The sequence below is a fragment of the Periplaneta americana genome, chromosome 10, assembly GCF_040183065.1.
Source record: "Periplaneta americana isolate PAMFEO1 chromosome 10, P.americana_PAMFEO1_priV1, whole genome shotgun sequence".
NCBI classification, from domain to species: domain Eukaryota; kingdom Metazoa; phylum Arthropoda; class Insecta; order Blattodea; family Blattidae; genus Periplaneta; species Periplaneta americana.
The window spans coordinates 74,146,843-74,167,618 of NC_091126.1; the positions used below are offsets into that span (position 1 = coordinate 74,146,843).

Here is a 20,776-nt window from a genome sequence, read left to right on the forward strand (position 1 = left end):
GGGACATTGCCACCAATATCAGTAACTCAGGACAAGTCCACTGCTGTGGAGTAATGGTTAGCATGCAAATCCTGATTGGGACAGATTACCTGGTTGGGGTTTTTTCCCGAGGTTTTCCCTTTCAAATACTTGAAGAAGAATTGCTGGCAATTTTTAGCATTGGACCTCGAACTCATTTCGCCTTCATTAATTTCACTTTCATGTATCATCTACAATAGTTTCAGGTCGACCAGAAGATCCAGCAGACATGATGGTGTAATTCGCCTTGAGGTGTCATCTGTCTGGGAGAGCTGCATATTATGATCCCAGGGAGTTGAAGGGGCTGTCACAGTGAACTCCAACAGATCAGGGATATGGTAGCTCTGTGTAGCTCCCTTGGACAGACAGAACCATGGTAGATCGCAGTATCTGTGATGCTGCAATCTTCAGGTCAATATAGGAAGCAGCGGGATGTATTACGTGATTTACGATTAGATGCCATCGATCTGAGGAGGCTGTGGACAACAGGAGACTCCGTCAGACCTGGATGCCACAGCTGAATCGATAAGATGGCAACAAACAGTGAATCACGTATTTACAGGAATGTGGTCCTAAGGACTTCAATAATCATCCCATTCACTGGTGTCGCTCAGTCAGCTGAGGCACTTGCCTGTCGATCCAGAGTTGTGGTTGGGTGTGGGTTCGATTCCCACTTGGGCTGATTACCTAGTTGGGTTTTTTTCCTAGGTTTTCTCCAGTCGTAAGGCGAATCAGGTAATCTATGGCGAATTCTCAGCCTTATCTCGCTATCACCAATCCCATTGATATTAAATAACCCAGTAGTTGATACAGCGTCTATAATAAGGAGGTTGGCACAATAAGCCTCAGGCTGCGGTCCAAGCCTTTGGACCATCCTCAGAAAGGGGTGGAAAAAACTCTGATCTGAATATTCCATTTCGGGATAGCCCATATATTCGAATTTACTTACTAACTACATATCTGAGTACGTATTTAGAGATGCTCTGAGAGAATGTGTTGGGGAATCACACATTTCTTTCAGTCTCTCTTAGGTGACAATGATATGGCAACATCACAGTGATCCACTATTGGCTCTCGCCATATGCATGAGATTTGCAGCAGCTTGTGTTGTATATAAGCATGCATAGCAAAATCTCAATGTGGTTTGTCATAGCCATTTTAAGGGTCGTAATTCCTCGTAATTAATGACTTCTGTCCACATAATTTATCCAAACTCTCCTAACTGCAACATACAGAGTGTCAGAAAAGTCACACACCATAGAACTAACTACGGTCTGTGTTCTAGATTACTCTGTCAGGTGATGATATGGCGTGGAAGTCATTCTGTAAAACCTGTGCGACCAATCCAATGGAGAAAGTTACCGTCCAACCAATCACATACTGCTGTGGCATAATGTGGTGGGGCGCCATCTTGTATGAACCATGCAGGCTGGTCTCCAAGAGTGTGCAATTGCAACATTTGTTAATCACCCAACATGTGTAGACTCATCAGTCACATTTGCTATGGTGATGTGAATTTATATGGAGAATATTCAGCAAAGTGTATGAACTAAGACTGTGTGAAGCCTGATGGAGCCCATGTAAAACACATACTATATGATGTCCTATGTTCTGGGACTTTTCGGACACCCTGTACAATGGTTATGTCTCTCGACTTTCTTTAACATTTCTTTATCTTGATATGTGTTAAAGTAATAAATCTTTGTGATGAAGTTTATTTCAATTAAAAGAATTAATAATAAACTTAAATATATATATTTATTATGTATTGGAAAGTGACCTCTTCTCCACCTCTCTAATAGAGAGAGAATAGAATTCTACGTAACTTGGCAGAATTTCCACTATGAATTGATTATGGTACCAGGTATGGACTTCCCTGTATTTGATAACATAAATTGCTAGAAATAATCGTCTAGAAAATATGCCTACATTGGAGCAAATATTTGGCTACGATTTTGTACGATGTTGATACTTCTATTTTTTAGTGCTGGCGTTGGCAGGACAGGCACTTACATAGTTCTGGATGCCATGTTGAAACAAATCAGAAGCAAGGGCGAAGTCAACATTTTTGGATTTTTACGGCATATTCGCACACAACGAAACTTTCTGGTGCAGACTGAGGAACAGTATATATTCATCCATGACGCATTACTTGAAGCCATCGAGAGTGGAGAGACGAACATCAACCAAGCCTATCTGTCACGTTACATCCACAGTCTACAGGCCAGTGACGCTCTAGAGGAGAAAACGGAACCTTGGAAGATGCTAGAGGCCCAGTTTAAGGTATTTACGTATATAATTATTTATATTTTTCTTTAAGATGTTGGTTTTTAAGTTTTTTAATTACTTCTGCCAGGCGATTACAAAATTAGGAAGGATCCTAAAGGATTAATGGTCACTAGTTACAAACCTTAATATGCAGTGGATTTCCACCAAAGGAATTAAGTGGTCTAAGGCATCCTGCCTAGGACTCGCGTTGCAGAAAGCGCGCTGGTTTGAGTCCTCATGGGGGAAGAAATTTTCTCATGAAATTTCGGCCAGTGTATGGGACTGGTGCTGACCAAGTATCGCGATGCTCTTGGGAAGCTATAATAGGTAGCGAAATCCTGTTGCAAAAGCCAGCTATAATGACTGGGTAATCATTGTGCTAACCACACAATACCTCCATTCTGATTGGATGATCGTCCACCTCTGCTTCGGCATGTGGACGTGAGGTCAGCAGCCGGCTGGTTGGTCTGGGCCCTTCAATGGCTGTGGCGCAACGGATGATGATGATTATTATTATTATTTTTTTTATTATTATTATTATTATTATTATTATTATTTCATCTTTTTACTTTCTGCAACAGGCTGGTCATGTCTGAGAACTATAATAACTAGCTGAGTGTGCTTCTCTCTTTGGAGAGGGAAGAGCATCCAAGGCAACTTCTTCAGAAAGACAAAAACACCTCACAGTAAAAGAAAATGATTAGCTAGTAATCACTTGTCTTTGACCACCTGATTTTTCTTATATGTAGACGTATTGTTTTCACCAGATAAATTCTTCTTGACTATATTATACCGGTTAGTGACACTGAGAGTGCATAGTTCATTCTCCACCACAATGTGGTTGTAGGAGGACAAAATCTCTGGCTCTACACAGTGTAGCAGAAAATTTTTAACTTTGCTTTTGTTATCAATGCAGAAACTTGCACTTTAATTGCCAGTTTCCAAAAAAAAAAAAAAAGTTTAATTAGTGTTATCGTAAGGATGTTTTTTATTTCAGCTTGTGACATCGTTCCAGCCAAAGGACTTCAACCTAGTTTCTGCCAACAAGCCATGCAACCAAATGAAGAATCGTACCCTAGATCTTTTACCAGTGGAAAGTGCCAGGGTTCACTTGACCCCAAAACCTGGAGTTGATGGAAGTGATTATATAAATGCCACTTGGTTTCATGGTAAAGTCCTTTTCCTTTTTTTTTCCTAAGTGATTACTCAATATTACTCATAAATTCGAAGTTTGATTAATTAAAAGCTTTGTTCACTTTAAGACACAATTTTAACGAGAGCTGTTCCTGTAATCTGTATTAAAGTAAGTTTATGTAACAACTCATGTACTGTGAGTTTAGTCCAAAAATTTCTTTTTCCACAGACATTATATATTCAAAATGTTTTAGCAAGACATTTTGGAATTTTCTTCTAATAACGTAAAATTAACAGAAATTCTTGATAAATTTAGAAGATATTATTATTATTATTATTATTATTATTATTATTATTATTATTATTATTATTATTATTATTATTATTATTATTTTATTTATTTTTTTTTTAAGTTAAGTCTCATCTCACCGGCCACTTTGAGAAAGTGTAACTTACGACATACATAGAAACATTTATAGATTTCATCTGCTTCTCTGACTAGTTTATAGCGATCAATTTAAAATAGTTTGTTTGGATTTTTCAGAATTAAATTATCTCCAACCATTTTGAAGTTACAAACGTTTTCCCAAAAGAAATCCTAATATGTGAGAAATACATTTATTTTCTGTGTGTGTTTCTTTTTAGAAAAAAAATAGTAATTAAATGTTACTTAAAACTGTTACAAGTTGATTAATAGCGCAGAAATATACTTTTGGGTATTCCATTGTTTCCTGAAAATTAACATTTCCATTGTTTCGGAACTATTTACAAATTTCGTCATCAAGACAAACAGAGGGTTCGCTTATACCAGGGGTGTCGAACTGAGGCTACCAGCAGAGTCACTAGTGTTGTAGTTGCTGTCAAGAATGTAGCCACTTTGACCGAAGGTAGCCGAATGGTTCTCACTAGCGTGAGGGTAGGGGAAGCCTGTGAATGCGCAATATTGAAAGACTAGTTAGTCAGCTCTGTATGAACAAGCACTCTTTTTGTTCAGGAATGAATTTATGTGAGAGAAATGCAATGTGTGTTCTATGTTAAAGGGAAAAATGCTATTGAAATAATAAACGTACTTCTTTGTGTCAGATAGATTTATTTACGTCTTACATTTTGGAGGAACTGCTTTCATAGAAATCTGACAACGCGTTCTCTTCACAACAAGTTCATGAAAGTTTGTATTAATTTTCTTAGCCATCATTAACTGAAGATAATTAGACAAGTGTTTATCCGACAGTCTGCTACGAATATGTGACTTTGTTAATTTCATTCATGAAAATGCAGCTTCACAAACATTAGTCATTGCAAACAATGAAAACACAATATTTGCAACAAAAGCACCTAATGTAGGAAATCGTCGTGTTCTTGCAGCAGTTTTCCAAAATTCGTCAACCGTTGATGTCTTTTGCTTATCTACCAACGCAGAGTCGATGTGTTTTGCTTATCTTCCAACGCAGAGTCGCACTGTAGTCGATAAGTTCGAAGCAAAATCACCCAAATAATCCTGGGACAATCAATCTGCTGTATAAGGGGAAGTGAATAGTAAAAACTTTTTTGTCATTCTATCAGTCAGAGAAACGTTGCTTAAATTCCTCAGGCAGGTTGTGCAAATGATTAATAAAATTTCCTTTCTGTCTGGATCCAAAGACGAACAAAATAATCGAAGTGTCAGGAAATTCTCTAAATTATTTTCAGTTGCATACAGTACAGGGACAGTTTAAGACTAAACGCTTTGACTCTCATGTAAATGTGGTACCAGCGAAACGTTTCCCTGAAGACTTACGTTATGGTCATTTAATTTGATAGACTTGTCTTGCCACCAAACGTCATCTTCCAATTCAGGTACGTCGAACTTTTTCTCCTTTAAAAAAATATTGCAATTTCTTCTCTTACGTCCACAAATCTCGCCAGTGTCTCGCATTTGTATGACCCGTGCTCTGTTCACTACAAGAATCTCACCTTTCGGTATGCGGCTCCCAGGAGAGCCTCGAATCTGATTGTTGTAGCGTCGAGGACCGAAAACGCCTCAGTTCAGCACCCCTGGCCTACATTGTTGTACTTGTTATGTTGGCTACTCCAGGCAATTGACATATCAAACACAACAGAATAGAGAATAGGTGACTCCTCTGGTCATACCTATTTCCCTTGATGGTGAAACCTGTATGTAGTTCCGAATGTTAAGTTTGAGGTCACAGTGGAATAAGCAAAAATCTATTTCTGATCACATATTTACTATGGAAGCCTTAAAACGTATACAGTAAAACCTGTATTAAACGACCACTGCTGGTTTCATAAAAAACTGGTCTTTCAGAGGGATGGTCTCTCAATAAAGGGAGTTATTTTACACAAATAATGGGTTAAAACGTTTCTATGTTAATCAAACGAAAACTTCGAAAATATTGCTAGTAATAAAAGTTTGAAATCAAAACTTTATTTCTTATTTTACATTATTTTTCCAATTTTCTCCTTTGATTCCTCTTCACAAAATCATAAATTTAACTCCTCTTAACTTTTTTTACATTTCCTTTTTATAATCTCATTTTCAAAACTATTCATTAACATGTTAAGAAGTTCATTTGTATTGTTCTCGATTCACACAGTCTTTCAGCGGTGCCGATATTACATAAGGCTTGTTCCAGTCACATTTTTTCGGATTGAAATTCTCTCTTGACTTCATCCTCGTCTTCGGTGGGTTGATCACCAAATTTTTCTAATAGGTAGGAGGAAGAAAAAATAAATTATTGCACTGTAATTAACAAGTAATGATTTGATCTTTAATGTACAAAACGAAAAGTAAAACTGTCATATGGCATGAGAAATCTTACCTTTCAAGAAACTGATAAATAACGGTGCAAATAACCCTTTGTCATACCTCAGGGGCTGTTTGAAGCGGTCATTGTACCTGTTTCGTAGCAATCCCCAACATTCCTTAAGCGATTAAGGACAGAGATGGCCATTCAACGTGAATACTGTACCACTTAACAACTTTGCTAAACATCATTTTAACTTCTAGTACTATACGAATTTCCTGGAATTTATTTAGGCTATAGTAATGTAATAAAATTCTAAATTGTAAATTTTTAAAATGCAGTATGGTCTTTTAAAAGAGGTAAAATTAAGGAAATGGCTATTCAATCACTGGTCAGTGGTCAGGGAGAGAGATGGTCTCTTAAAAGGGGTGTGATTGACATTGGTTTTATGGATTTTTAATTCTGTTCTTTAAAAAACCGGTCTTTAGGAGGAGTGGTCTCTCAATAGGGGTGGTCTTTCGGACAGGTTTTACTGTATATGTTTAATGTTTACACATTTATATTTTGAATCATGTATTTTTACATAGATTAAAGAATGGCTGGAAATACACTAAGACTACGGCAGTAGTAAGTGCAAGAAAGAGTTTTGGTACTGTATTCAGAATAATAAGCTATATTTTGGCATAGTACATAGAACACGAAATTGGTTTTCAGAAAGAACGAAATACAATAATATAAACAAAGACAGTCGAAGCTATAAAAATTGTTAACGAAGAGTTCAAAGATGAAACATTTTTGTTATTTGGATACTGTAATTAATGGTGCTACTATCTGATATGATCACACGTCCTCCTCCCTTTCCTCCAAGGTGATGAAACATGATGGGAAATATAGCCTATATCTGGAATATAGCCTACAGTAAAACATTTAATTTTCCACATTCAGTATATGTTTTTATAACTCTGCTTTTCGAGTCCACAATAGTGCAACATTTTTGTGTGGTAAATTTTCACATGTACCGGTAACTAAATAGTTCTTTGATAATGTACACAATTCATTGCTTTATATCAACTTATTAATGTAACAGAACTTGCAACTCAAAATTATATGTAGATGAATGTATGGTGCTTCTCAGATACAGCGCAGTCATTTATATTGTGGATTCAGATATAGTGCAGATCTTACTGCCTAACACTGCCATTGGATGAAAGTTCTTCCTAAGTGATCTTTTATTTTACAGGTAGAATTAAAAACGTTAATGAGCGAAATCACAGAATAGAGCGGTAAAATATTGCAATATGGTAGGATTTTAATCAGACAATATATACTTGGAGTCTGTTTGGAACATTAAGCCCAAGTTTACACTTACTGCACTTCATGTTATGTACATAATATACAGAACCATTCACTTCTTTGCTACCACTTTCGTTCATAGAGTGATGGCTGCACCAGGAAGCTGGATGTATTGAAACACAGCCCACTTAAAGTCGGCAATGATCACATGAACTGCTTGAGACTGTTTACTCAGTGAAGAGCTATCACATTTAGTGTTCGGAATTTACTTTTCTGTGCGTGTTGCTGTTTGAGTCATGATTCAGAAATTTAGTACAAAACAGAGAATTTTTTATTTCTTGTAACTTTATAAAAAAACTTTTTCCTGGACTTGAGGCATCTAATAACAGAAGAGTTCGTAAAATACTGAACAAATTCAAAATTGCGAGCTCATTACTGGACAAGAATTAAATCAGAGAGGTCACATTTTAACAAAAGAAAAGCTTCATGATATTAGTACTCGATTAGAACAATCGACGCGAAAATCTCTATAATGTATTTATTTTTGAGGTAATTTAAAAACAGAGTCTGTAAATAAAATCAGCACATAGTTGATGAACTGCAAAATAAAAGAGGGTAAGAAATAATCAACGTTTCGGAAGTAGTTGCAAGTATAAATAAAAATATGTTCAAATACTACAGTGCCTGTCTCGCAGCAAACTGTGAACATTTTCAGCATCTTCTTTGAAAAGGTAAAAGTTTTTAGGCACATTCACAATATAAATTGCAAAAGTATTCTATTGCACATATTGATTACACAACTTTTAACACTATATCACTTCGGAATATGAATTATATGTCTTTCTCGTGTTAAATTTTACGGTACTGGTTAACATGTTTGGTTCTGAAGATGGCTTATAACAGGCTGAAACATGTTAACAGGTACTGTAAAATTTAACACGAGAAAGACATATAATACATATTCTGAAGTATTCTATTAATTTAGTCCTGTTCTTTCATTCATTAATGCTACAATTTATCCCGAGTGGTCTTGATTCATAATAATGTTGGTGCATATAATTATATTCTATTTTGCCAATTGTGCAGCAGACTGAGTGTGAGCTGGTGCATTGTGTAATTCTGTCTCCACTCTGCATCCATGAGCGATGCGAAACAAAAGACTAGATCTGTATATCTCCACTCATTTCGTGAAACACGTATTTTATGATTTATATATTGATTTGTGGATAACATTTGAAACATAAAAATAAAAGGCATGTGCACTCCTTCTGTATTTTCAGGTTTTCATAAGTTACGAGAGTTTATCATCACCCAGCATCCGCTTGAGACAACTGCACAAGACTTCTGGCAGATGGTTTGGGATCACAATGCACAAACACTTGTTATGCTTTCCAGTTTAGACGATCAGGTTTGTAGTTGTATATTTCATTTGTTTAGAATAGTAAAATTTTTGTCTGGCAGATGCAGCACTAGACACGATTTTAACACAAGTAAATTCCTCAGAATATATCAAATAAATACATAATCATTTGCTCAATAATCGTTTGAGAATCATTTTGAAAGATGTACACTACCGGTCAAAAGTTTTCGATCACCTATCACAACTATGGATTTGTGATTAAAACAGGGATTTCGTTTTGAATATTCTATCATATCATAATGCTAGAGAGAGAAAATATTTATTTTGCTGGTCTGTTTAGTTTTTCCAATGTGTTTGTACATTGAAATAAAGTATATAGTTATTTTCGTAGCTGATCGAAAACTTTTGACCGGTAGTGTACCCAGTATGCATAATAAGTTCTTCAGCAACCTTACTAGTTACTTGTACCTGATTAGACGGTGAAATACCTTTTTCAAGAATCTCTTGAGAACTAGTTATTTCCCTTAAAGAGGTATTTTCACTTATTATAAGCAAGAAAGACCTGAGGGTAGTAATTAAAAAAACCTTTAACTTCAGCATGTTATGAGTTATTAATACCCATTAAATTTATTATTAGCAAACACACATTAAAAATATATTTTCACAAACAATATCCTATTTTTACAAAATCATACATCATATTTCTGAATATTCTAATCAAATTTACAAATTTCATATGCAAACACACAATAACAGTTCTACAAACATACTTTCAATCATGCTATCAATCGCAGTATACTTCTGCTAGTGCAACACTGGTATGACCAATACCTTTTACAAAAATCAATCAAAATCGTTTGAAATATGTTCGAAATTTCACTAGAACGGGATGTGCACTTGCAGATCTATTCAAATATATTCCGTAAAAGCATAATTTTTACTTAAAACGAGATTCCTTTAAAAGCAGGAATCAGTATCGTTGCTTTAAGGTAGCTGTGTTGAGTCTTTTGAATTCGTTCCTTAAGAAACATGAATATTAAAACGAGTCTTTACTGTAACTCATTTTCAAATAAGAGGAAAACATAAGTATTTGCATCTGTTTTTTACAAATACAGTTTTGCTGAAATGCTCCTTCACTTTAAACATTACACAAATGTTGCTGAATTTTCTTTTCCTCCCACTTACTCAACACATCTAGATGCATTATTTGAATTGTCTTGATTTCTTTTTTCATAGCCTGGAATTTGTACCCAGGTCTTCAGTGAAAAGTCAGTGCAGTAGTCATTTTGTTAATTATCTTATTCTGAACAGTTTTTATGCTGAGAGACCTTTGCATCTTCCGAATTTGTATAAGTTCCTAGTTAATATGTATCAAAAATGATAGTCATAAAGGTACCACATACTTAAATATCATTATGTTTCATGCCAGTTGGGTTCCGTTATCATATTACAAATCCTATTTTACTTTTTATAATTTACTTTCTTGAGTTATCTTATAAAGGACATATGTAAATGTAATCTTTTCTTTTTAGGTATTTAAATGTTACAATTTAGCTGTCTGGAGTGCACAAAAAAGGCATTCTCTGTAATAAAACAATATACAGTATTTGCCAGCATATAAGATGCACTCCCTTTTCGTACAAATTTTTTTAGAGAAAAAAATTATCTTTGAATATTATAATGAATTTACAGCATTTCAAATATAAAGTAATACATAGATCTGCTTTCATCAAATACCTGATCTAACTAGGAAAGTATATTTTTTTAATCTTCTTTGTCAAAACCCAGAAATATATCTCCAAAGGTGAAGGAAGAGGCACTTGAAACTTCTTCTAAATCAGAATCTGAGCCCTTACACAACAAATTGTCCTCTGTGCCATCCAGTGCATTTCATTACTAATGCCACACTTCTTAAATGATTTAACCACTGTCCCACTGTCTCAATTTTCACAGCATCTCATAAAGCTTTGACCCATTCACAAACTCGGTATTGGCATATAAGAGGCACTTTTTTTTCAGACCCATTTTTCAAAGAGAAGAAAGAGTGCGTTTTATATGCCAGCAGATACGGTATTTGACTTAATTTATAAATAATACAATTTAAATTAGATTACTATGATGCACCGAAGTATATATGATATTTCCATGCATATGTACTTCGGTACATGATAAGCTTAAATAATCATTCCGTGATTCAAGACGGTGCCATGTTCTGTTGAACCCCAGCAACTTAGTCACTCATAATGAGTGTACCTCTGTACATAGTGTTGGACGTTATACACTGTCACATATTCTGTGACACAGTACATGAGGGTAGGCCACCAAAGGGAAACAGAGAGGTTGAACTTAAACTGACAAGGATTCAATCTGGCATCGGAATTTGAATTTGGTGTGGCTTAGTGAGTAAAGCATCAGCACATAGTGCTGAAAACCCAGGTTCGAATCCTGGTGCCTGAGAAAATTTTTCTCCGTTCTACCCATTCTACACCATCAAATAAGATATTTGCCATTAATTCTGCTCAAATGCATACATAAAATAGCTGTTCGTATATTGCAATCTTCTCTCATATTATTTTTCTAGTTACGAAAATCATTATTTCAGAGTGATATAAATATTAAAAGATATTAATGGGTTATGAGTGTGCAAACACATTTCTTCTTTCTGGCTAGAAATTTCGACGTTTCTTAGGAGATTAAAGGATCGGACATTCGGTAAGAATAGTTAAGAATGTTGTCAAATTTCTTTTTAACCTTGGAAGTTACAGTAAAGTAAAGTACTCTTATGAAGTTTTCGGAATTTATTTCATGCATTAAACTACTACATTCTAAAATTAAAATACTCTACTTTAATTTTGAAATCTGGTCTCTTAAAAGGGCTAAAATTATGAAAATGGCTATTAAATTGCAGGTTAGTGGTCGGGGACAGGGATGGTCCTTAAGTGAAAGTAAAACATACATTTATTTTATGGGCTTTTACATCGGTTCTAAGAAAATTCAGTCTCTAAGAGGGGTGGTGTTTAATAGGTTTGGTCATGCAGAGTGGTTTCACTGTATAAGTGTAAATAATTGTGTATATGTAATAGCTAATTTCTCTTAGGAATGCAGTTTGCCATTGATAAGATATAGTATTTCATTTGTCACATAAAATAATACATATGATTACGAAGAAAATTGCTCAGTCATATTTGGACAAAAACGACAGTGTGTTTATTATTTTATTTAAAATTAAGGCTGTTTGCACTGTCAGCCGAATGACTAGAGCATCAACTGTCCACGCTGGTAATCCAGGTTCGAATCCCAGGGGATATAAGTTGGAATTTGTGACGGAAAAAAATGGTGTTTGATAGGATTCATGGGTTACTCCCATTTCCCCTACCAGTTTTCGCCATTTATCCATTAATTTCATTTCATTTCATTTGTTATATTCCATAGATCTTACATTAGCAATGAAGCTTTAAGATGTGGAACAAGTCAAAATTTTACAAGATTAAAATTACAATTTTTACTATTTTTTTTTTTACAATTTGTTTCAATTTTTTACAATTTTTTGGCGAGATGTAGTGAGCCCGCGGATTCCCCAACAGATTACCTGGCATTTGCCTTATGATTCGAGAAAACCTCGGAAAAAACCCAACCAGGTAATCAGACCAAATGGAGGTGAAGTGAAGTTAGGCCGAGGATTCGCCATAGACCATCTGGCATCAGTCAGAACGGCTGAGTGTTGCGGTGTTATGCAGTAAAAATACTGAGCTTTGGTGATGCTTGAGGAATGACGCATAGTCAAGTACCTGTCATTGGATAAAAAGAAAGAGGCCCATTAATTTTCTTACTAAAACTATTATACTTACATTTCATGTTCGCCATTTCTGGATAAATTGACCTATATATATACAGACTATGAAAAGAATCTGTACAGTACTTCAGGAAAAGTTATTGAATCCAGACAGAGAAATGGTGTGCCGAAAACCACTTTTCTGGTATAAGTGATACTGAAAATTTGTACCACCCTAAAAAAATCGAAATCTGTTTTTGCTGCATTACATTACCGGTACTTTCTCATATACTTTGTATAAGGAGGAAGGCTATATTTTATAATAGCATTGTTCTTTCCAGGAATTTGGTATTTTCTGGCCAACTGCACATGAAGAAATGGAGGCAGAGAATTTTAGGGTGAAATTTGTGGAGGAAAATGATCATGGTGGCTACGTGACCCGGGACTTCACGGTCCAGTCGCTGCAGGATGACTATGAGCTTGCAGTGCGCATGATTCATTGTGCCAATTGGCCTCACAACTGTAGCCCCCTCACTTCGCTGTTTGAACTCGTCAACCTAGTCCAAGAGTGGCATCTTGAATTTCAAAATGGTCCCATCATAGTGTTGGACAGGTATGCACTCAGACATTTATAACATTGGTAAAATTAATTTCCAAGAATTCTGCTCTTATTTTATTGTTTGTTACTCACGAGATGAAGAGGAAGGGATGAAGCGGCAAGGGGAAGTACATTAGTGATACAAATGCTTACATTAAGTGACACAGTAGTTACTGTTCATTAAAGAATATGCTGGCTTAATCAGTTGCTGGTGATTGCTCTTGTGCTTAGGAAGATAGAAGTTAAGCTATTAAATGCAGTTTGTACTAGATTAAGCAATCATTAACAGTTACTTTATTAAAATAATTAGTATCCTATAATTTCCATATGATGATCGAGACGAAATTCAAATACAAACTGCTGAGCCATTTATACCCAAACCCACACTTTCTGAAGTCGAAATTGCGATAGAAAATCTGAGAAAGTACAAGTCTCCAGGTATCGAACAAATTCCAGCAGAATTAATACAAGAGTGTGGAAGCGCGTTATCTCGCGAAATTTATAAGCTTGTACTTGCTATTTGGGAAAGGGAAATTGTACAAGAACAATGGAAGTAGCCCATAATTGTACCTATTTTTAAGAAGGGGGACAAGACTAACTGTAGTAACTTTCGAGGAATATCACTTTTGTTGACATCGTACAAAATTTTGTCCGGTATTCTTTTGAGAAGATTAACTCCATATGTAGATGAAATTATTGGGATCATCAGTGCGGTTTTAGGCGTAATAGATCGACTATTGATGAGATTTTTTGTATTTGACAGATATTGGAGAAAAAATGGGAGTATAAGGATACAGTACATCAATTATTAATAGATTTCAAAAAGGCATATGACTTGGTTAAGAGAGAAGTTTTATAATATACTCTTATTGAATTTGGTATTCCCAAGAAACTAGTTCAATTAATTAAAATGTGTCTCGATGAAACTTAGAGCAGAATCCGTATAGGCTGCCTTCTGTCTGATGCTTTTCCAATTCACTGTGGGCTAAAGCAAGGAGATGCACTATCACCTTTACTTTTTAACTTTGCTCTAGAATATGCCATTAGGAAAGTTCAAGATAACACAGAAAGTTTAGAATTGAATGGGTTATATCAGCTTCTTGTCTATGCAGATGACGTGAATATGGTTAGGAGAAAATCCAGAAACAATTAGGGAAAACACGAAATTTTACTTGAAGCAAGTAAAGCAATAGGTTTGGAAGTAAATTCCGAAAAGACGAAGTATATGATTATGTCTCGTGACTAGTATATTCTACGAAATGGAAATATAAAAATTGGAGATTTATCTTTTGAAGAGGTGAAAAAATTCAAATATCTTGAAACAACAGTAACAAATGTAAATGATACTCGGGAGGAAATTAAACGCAGAATAAATATGGGAAATGCCTGTTATTATTCAGTTGAGAAGCTTTTGTCATCTAGTCTGCTGTCAAAAAATCTGAAAGTTAGAATTTATAAAACAGTCATATTAACGGTTGTTCTGTATGGTTGTGAAGCTTGGACTCTCGCTTTGAGAGAAGAACAGAGATTAAGGGTGTTTGAGAATAAGGTTCTTAGGAAAATATTTGGGGCTAAGAGGGATGAAGTTACAGGAGAATGGAGAAAGTTACACAATGCAGAACTGCAGACATTGTATTCTTCACCTGACATAATTAGTAACATTAAATCCGACGTTTGAGATGGACAGGGCATATAGCACATATGGGCGAATCCAGAAATGCATATAGAGTGTTAGTTGGGAGGCCGGAGGGACAAAGACCTTTGGGGAGCCCGAGACGTAAATGAGAGGATAATATTAAAATGGATTTGAGGGAAGTGGGATATGAGAGTGGATTAATCTTGCACAGGATAGGGACCAATGGCGGGCTTATGTGAGGGCAGCAATGAACCTCCGGGTTCCTTAAAAGCCATTTGTAAGTATTGTTACTAATGTTTTCGGAATGAGTAATAATCTGTTACTGGGAGGAAGGCTTATCTGAGTGATGTTTGTAATAACCAGAAGCCACATGCAAGAAGGTCACATTCTTTCTGTTCGTCTTCTCCTGAGTAACCAATAATAGGTGTGTTCATGATTGAAAAGAGCTGAAGCTAGTCAGTTATTGGACTTTGAGTACTGGTAATGCATTAAAATATTACCTTCATGAATACGAATATGGATAGCCAGAATTCCATAAGGGCAATGGCCTTCTACAATAGTTTATGGTGAGCTCATAAGTTTACTTCACTAGGGAAGCCAGGCCAAGAGAGTTTAGTTACACTATACACGTACAAACTAAATACTATATCCTCTTAGACATAGCTTACACTGTACACAATGGTACACAGTTTTGTAGGCCTACATACATAGTTAGGGTGACCAGATGTCTGGACATGTCTTCCTTTTTAGGCTTTTGTCCGGGGTCCGGGTGGATTTTTAAAAAATCAAGAAATATCCTCCTTTTCGTAACTTGTATGTTTGATATTTTGAAATTATCTGATTTGACGCCTTTTTCAAGTAATCCTCCTGTAGGTGGCAGCAGCATCGACAGAATATACTCTTTGCCAACGATCGTAACTCTCTTTGCATACAAAGTAATATTAAATTCACATTTTGTGCGGTCTTTTTATGTATTTTGATAATAACTATAGTTCCCTTAGCTTTCATATATATTTAACTGTAAAATCATTTTATATTATTAAGTTTTATCATAAGTATACTGTAATAAAATATATATTGACGTAATTGTAAATATAACATAGGCCTAAGCCTAAAATATAAATAGGGTAGATTCTACAATGCTTGGGAAAAGTGGCATAAGTCAGTTTCCACAAACATTTTTTATTAATTTATTGACAACTTACGGAACATCTGCTCGCTTGGGAAAAGAGATATAAATATTTCTCCCATTACAATAATTCATACAGAAGAAAATCAAATCGACATAAACCAGTGTGAAGACGGTTTTTTTCCTTCTTCTGTAAAATTAACATTTTTGACTTGTGCCACTTTTCCCGAGCACTGCAGAATTATTTTCTGTCCCCTTTAATAATTATAGTTCCCTTGACTTTCATACGTAGCTAACTGTAAAAGCATTATTATTAAATTTTATCATAATTATTTTTGTAATATTAACATACTTTTAAGTATGATATAAGCCTAAATCTGTACTGTAAATATTTTGTAAGAAAATAGATATTGACGTGATTTATAGTATATTATAGGCCTAAGCCTAAATCTTAGTACATATTTTCTGTCCTCTTTTTTTCGAACAATGTCCTCCTTTTTTAAGCTTTGTGTCCTCTTTTCTATTTTTTATTATTTTAGTAGGTTATTTTACGATGCTTTATCAACAGCTTAGGTTATTTAGCGTCTGAATGAGATGAAGGTGATAATGCCGGTGAAATGAGTCCATGGTCCAGCACCGAAAGTTACCCAGCATTTGCTCATATTGGGTTGAGGGAAAACCCCAGAAAAAACCTCAACTTCACTGCCTACCTATTCCTTGCTGTCCTCATCTACAGTGCTCCTTTTTCCAATACGTGGGTCCCACATAGAGCTAACCCCATTCCATTCCTCTGAATAGCACTTATAGAGGACTGGTGAATAGTTTCGGTGAATTGGAGTGTCCTTGTTTCACTCCCCTACCTAATCTAAAATCTTTTTCTTCCTCCTCTGTTCGGAGTTTTACTTAACTGTTAATGTATCATGGAGTTACACATAATGAAGTACAGCCATATTGAGTATTTCTTTCCCACATACATAATGATAAATTATGAACAGAACATAAATACAAAACTACTTTCAGGTACGGAGGAACTGAAGCAGCCATTTTCTGTAGTCTTACAACACTGAATAAACAGTTGGAATACGAAAACCACGTTGATGTATACATGTATGCCAAGCTGTACCACAACAAGCGTCCAGGTATTTGGAAAAGTCAGGTGAGGTGCACAATTTTGTAGATTGTAATCATTCGTGTTGAAGGACACTTTTGAGAAAATTTGAGTTATATTGAGGTTGGTTTGAGAGTTTGTTAGTGTGTGACTTCATGAAGTTGATTGGTCTTTGTTTAGAAATACTACTCCAGGGCTGCCATACTTGCCCAATATGATAGCCAACTTCTTGGGATCCTGTTAAATTTTCATCTACCATGTACACATGCAGATGGACTCGCCATTCTGCAGATCAATTTCGTTTGATGTAGAGAAAAATATCCTGGCTGTGGAGGACAGTACAATGGATAATAATGTGAAGATAGGAATTCGAGACAAAGTAACTTAGATAATGTAACAGACGTAGTGTGATCCATAACATACATTGATGTGCATTAGTGTACATCATATACAGCCTGATACAGTATATGTGTCTATCTTTGCATGCACTGAACAAAGTTAGTTGAAACATTCTCTTTCTCTTATAAAAATTCATAATCTAAATCAAAATGATGAAAATGAACAATTGTTGTAGTCTTTTGTCATGAGGAAATTTATACATGGTGTTTCCGAGGTACTGTTACAAACTTTCAGGGATGATGGCGAAGGGCACATGTATCAATTTTTTTCTCATAACTTTTGGAACGGTCGTGGAAAAATGATATGGGCCGGATGTCTCCTATGTGGGTACTTGGCCCGATACAATCTGTGAGCTTGTCTACTGTTCCCATTGGCTCATCCGTATTCGAAAATCAGGTCTGCTTATTCCGCTCTCGTGTACTCCTCCATTTCACTAGGACTGATCGACTGGACACTGCAACTTGCACACATACACTGTTGTATACAGACGTGCATATCAGGACCAACCATGTCCATTGCACATTACGCTATCTGCATTGCTTTAGTGTAGTTTCCTGTCCCCATCCCTCAGACAGCGCATTGAATGGAATACTGTAAGTAGACAACGTAAACGTCAGATGAATACAGCATGTGTGAGATGTACAGATAAATACACATAAATAAGGTGTACAGAAGAATAAAATTATTTAATTTCCACAGAACTATTTTTGCTTGTAACTTTGGACTCAGTCATTTCTGGACCATGGTTCCATATCTCAAATTAATACATGTGCCCTTTGCCATCATCCCTGAAAGTTTGTAACACCACCTCGGAAACACTGTGTATAATACAGTATATACAGTAATTGAAGTCTTGCTGGCTTCAGAGGGCTAAAGTGGTCAGAACATGATGCTCACCACTCACCTCCATCTAATACTGATGTTAAAAAGGTAGGAATCTCTACCTTCCTGTCCTCTTAAGGTGTTCATGCCCTTAACTTTACCATTAGTATGTTTAAAATGTGATATGTGATACCCATAGTTTCATCTGTTTTAACTTGACAGACTTGAGAAGATATGAGAGGAGTGTAGGGAAAGACCATTCAATGTTAATGATGGAAATTAGCTTTCAGGAGAGAAATATAACACAGCAGCCAAGCAAATGTCTTACTTAGATTGATAAATTAACTTAACATGCAATTTATTCCTCAGTATAAAATTAAGAGATGTCTTAAAATCATACGAGAAATCTCTTGCAGTTGAATTGTTACATAAATATATAAATGCACACATTTTTTTTTAAATTTTGCTTCACTACGACATGAGTGATATACTTGTTAATACGTTTTCGTAAACATATTACTGTATAGGAGTTGCTGGCATGGAAGTACTGGACACAAATGTGACTTGAGACATTTGATGTTGCAGGATGACTACTTGCTCCTGTACCGCGCCCTGGAGGCAGCAGCAAGCAGCATCCCTCCCCCACCACCTGCTCCAATCCCCGCTCCCCCAGACCTGTACCTCACAGCAAACGGTCACATCAATGGATTTGTTGGAAATGGGAATGGGCCAGGCCAAGGTAATGGGAGTGTACGGGTGCCCCCCGAGGGTATGGAGTGTGGCGCTGACCCACTCGCTTGAGAGGACTGTGTCTGGTGATATCATAGTGGAATGAAGACTGTTAATTCAGTGAGAGACAAAGACCATGTATTTGCTGCATGGCGATTTGCCAAAAAAAATTAATATTAATTTTTTTTTTTAAAGTGTTCTGAATTTCTTGTTGCTAGGAAGCAATGTGTACTGTAGCTCAGATCGTGAAGCATTATTGTGAGTGAATACAGATGGAGTCAATGGTGAAATCTGACCTGTAGCGTCCAAAAGTTGGTAATGGTTGGGAGAAACCAAGTATGTTGTTCTGCAGAAATAGTTGTCTGTTGGTGCATTTAACCTTAGTGTTGCATTTGTACGTATGTATATCTTTGTGTACTCACTTTGGTTTTTGTGTTTTGGATGGCATTGTGTGTCATGTTGTGAATCTCTTAAGGAAATCCAGGTTTTAATATATCCTGTGATTGACATTAGGACACCTACATTGCAAACTAAAAATATATATATCTATATATTAAACACACAATGTCTTTATGTTTTGTTAGTGTTGTCACAACTAATAGTCAGTGCACTGGGTTGCATATATCGGTGAATCCGACTGTACTTCATTAGTCATTTGTTGCAGTTAAAGCAAACCATGTAGTCTCTAGTCCCTGGAACGCTGGGTGGGGAGGGGGGGAAAGTGGGCCCAACCAATGACGACAAAGAGATGATGAAGTAGCTTCGTTTTCTCATGTAAGTTGACCAACATCACTGTAGCCTTGTGTTAGTAACATTTTGAAGACGATCGACAATGTTATTAATTTTTGATAATGATTGCAGAACGGGAGACATTTAGATGGTAGGGTTCTTACTTTCCGTGAAGTAAAAGAGATGATTTTATTTACTCAGTACAAAGTTCGTGTGATTTGTGTCCTGCCTAGTGTTCTTGTTCGTATAGTTGCATTTTTTTTCCCTTATTTTTTCGGTGGAAGGGGAACCTGTCTTTACTTGAATTTCATTCTTATCAAGAGAGTACAAGTACAAATGCAGTCGACATATTCATTGCGAGACTTGCATTCTACACTAGTGACAGTCGTGGTGTAGTGGGAAAACATTCTAAACATTCATCATTTTGAACCATCTCTTGAATCCTGCCTACATTCTTAGCTCTGTTGTTAGAGTTTACTAAGAAATATGACAAAAATATCTTCATGCAACATATTTGATATACAGTTCATTGTATAAAAATACAATTCAGCTTTTTATATTGGTGTTAACAATCAAGCTGGGATTGTTTCCCAGTCAGTGAATTTATTTTAGGAAGATGCATTTTTTGTCATTTTCCTTTTGAGTGTTTTATACTGTATATAGCTGTGTACATAACAGACGGATCTGGATGCTACAGTTCCCAATGTCCAAGTGTTCCTAGAATGATCTGTTGTAGTTTCACCTCATTCATTCCCCAGTACATTTGTACAGCCGTTTCATGGTGTGTCGATCAACTGTGACAATGAAATTATTCCAACTTCAAGACATGCTAATATAATAAAAGGCTTTATTTGTCAAATAATCAGAGCTTTTGTATTTATCCATGTCTTCCATTCCCTTACTTGCATGTTATGTGAGGACGAAGTGTAAAAATATTTAACGAATTATAACATTCATATTTATTTGTTTTAAATTTTGAACATGCTGTTACAGTTTAAATACTAAAAAATACACATTCATCACTTTCCGCAGTTGGA

General features: G+C 35.8%; 1 protein-coding gene across 7 annotated transcripts in view; it reads left to right on the top strand.

The window, feature by feature from the left end:
- The window catches only part of Ptp99A (Protein tyrosine phosphatase 99A), a 1,121,389-nt gene extending 1,100,788 nt beyond the window's left edge, over window positions 1-20,601 (top strand). For all 7 annotated transcript variants that reach the window (XM_069837673.1, XM_069837670.1, XM_069837672.1 and 4 more), the window contains 6 exons: window positions 2,004-2,301; window positions 3,284-3,455; window positions 8,738-8,865; window positions 12,931-13,202; window positions 16,973-17,108; window positions 18,867-20,601. In XM_069837673.1, coding sequence (XP_069693774.1) covers window positions 2,004-2,301; window positions 3,284-3,455; window positions 8,738-8,865; window positions 12,931-13,202; window positions 16,973-17,108; window positions 18,867-19,082 — 1,222 coding nt within the window. In that variant the 3' untranslated portion in view covers window positions 19,083-20,601. The remainder of the gene's footprint in view (window positions 1-2,003; window positions 2,302-3,283; window positions 3,456-8,737; window positions 8,866-12,930; window positions 13,203-16,972; window positions 17,109-18,866) is intronic.
- Window positions 20,602-20,776: the final 175 nt, after the last annotated feature.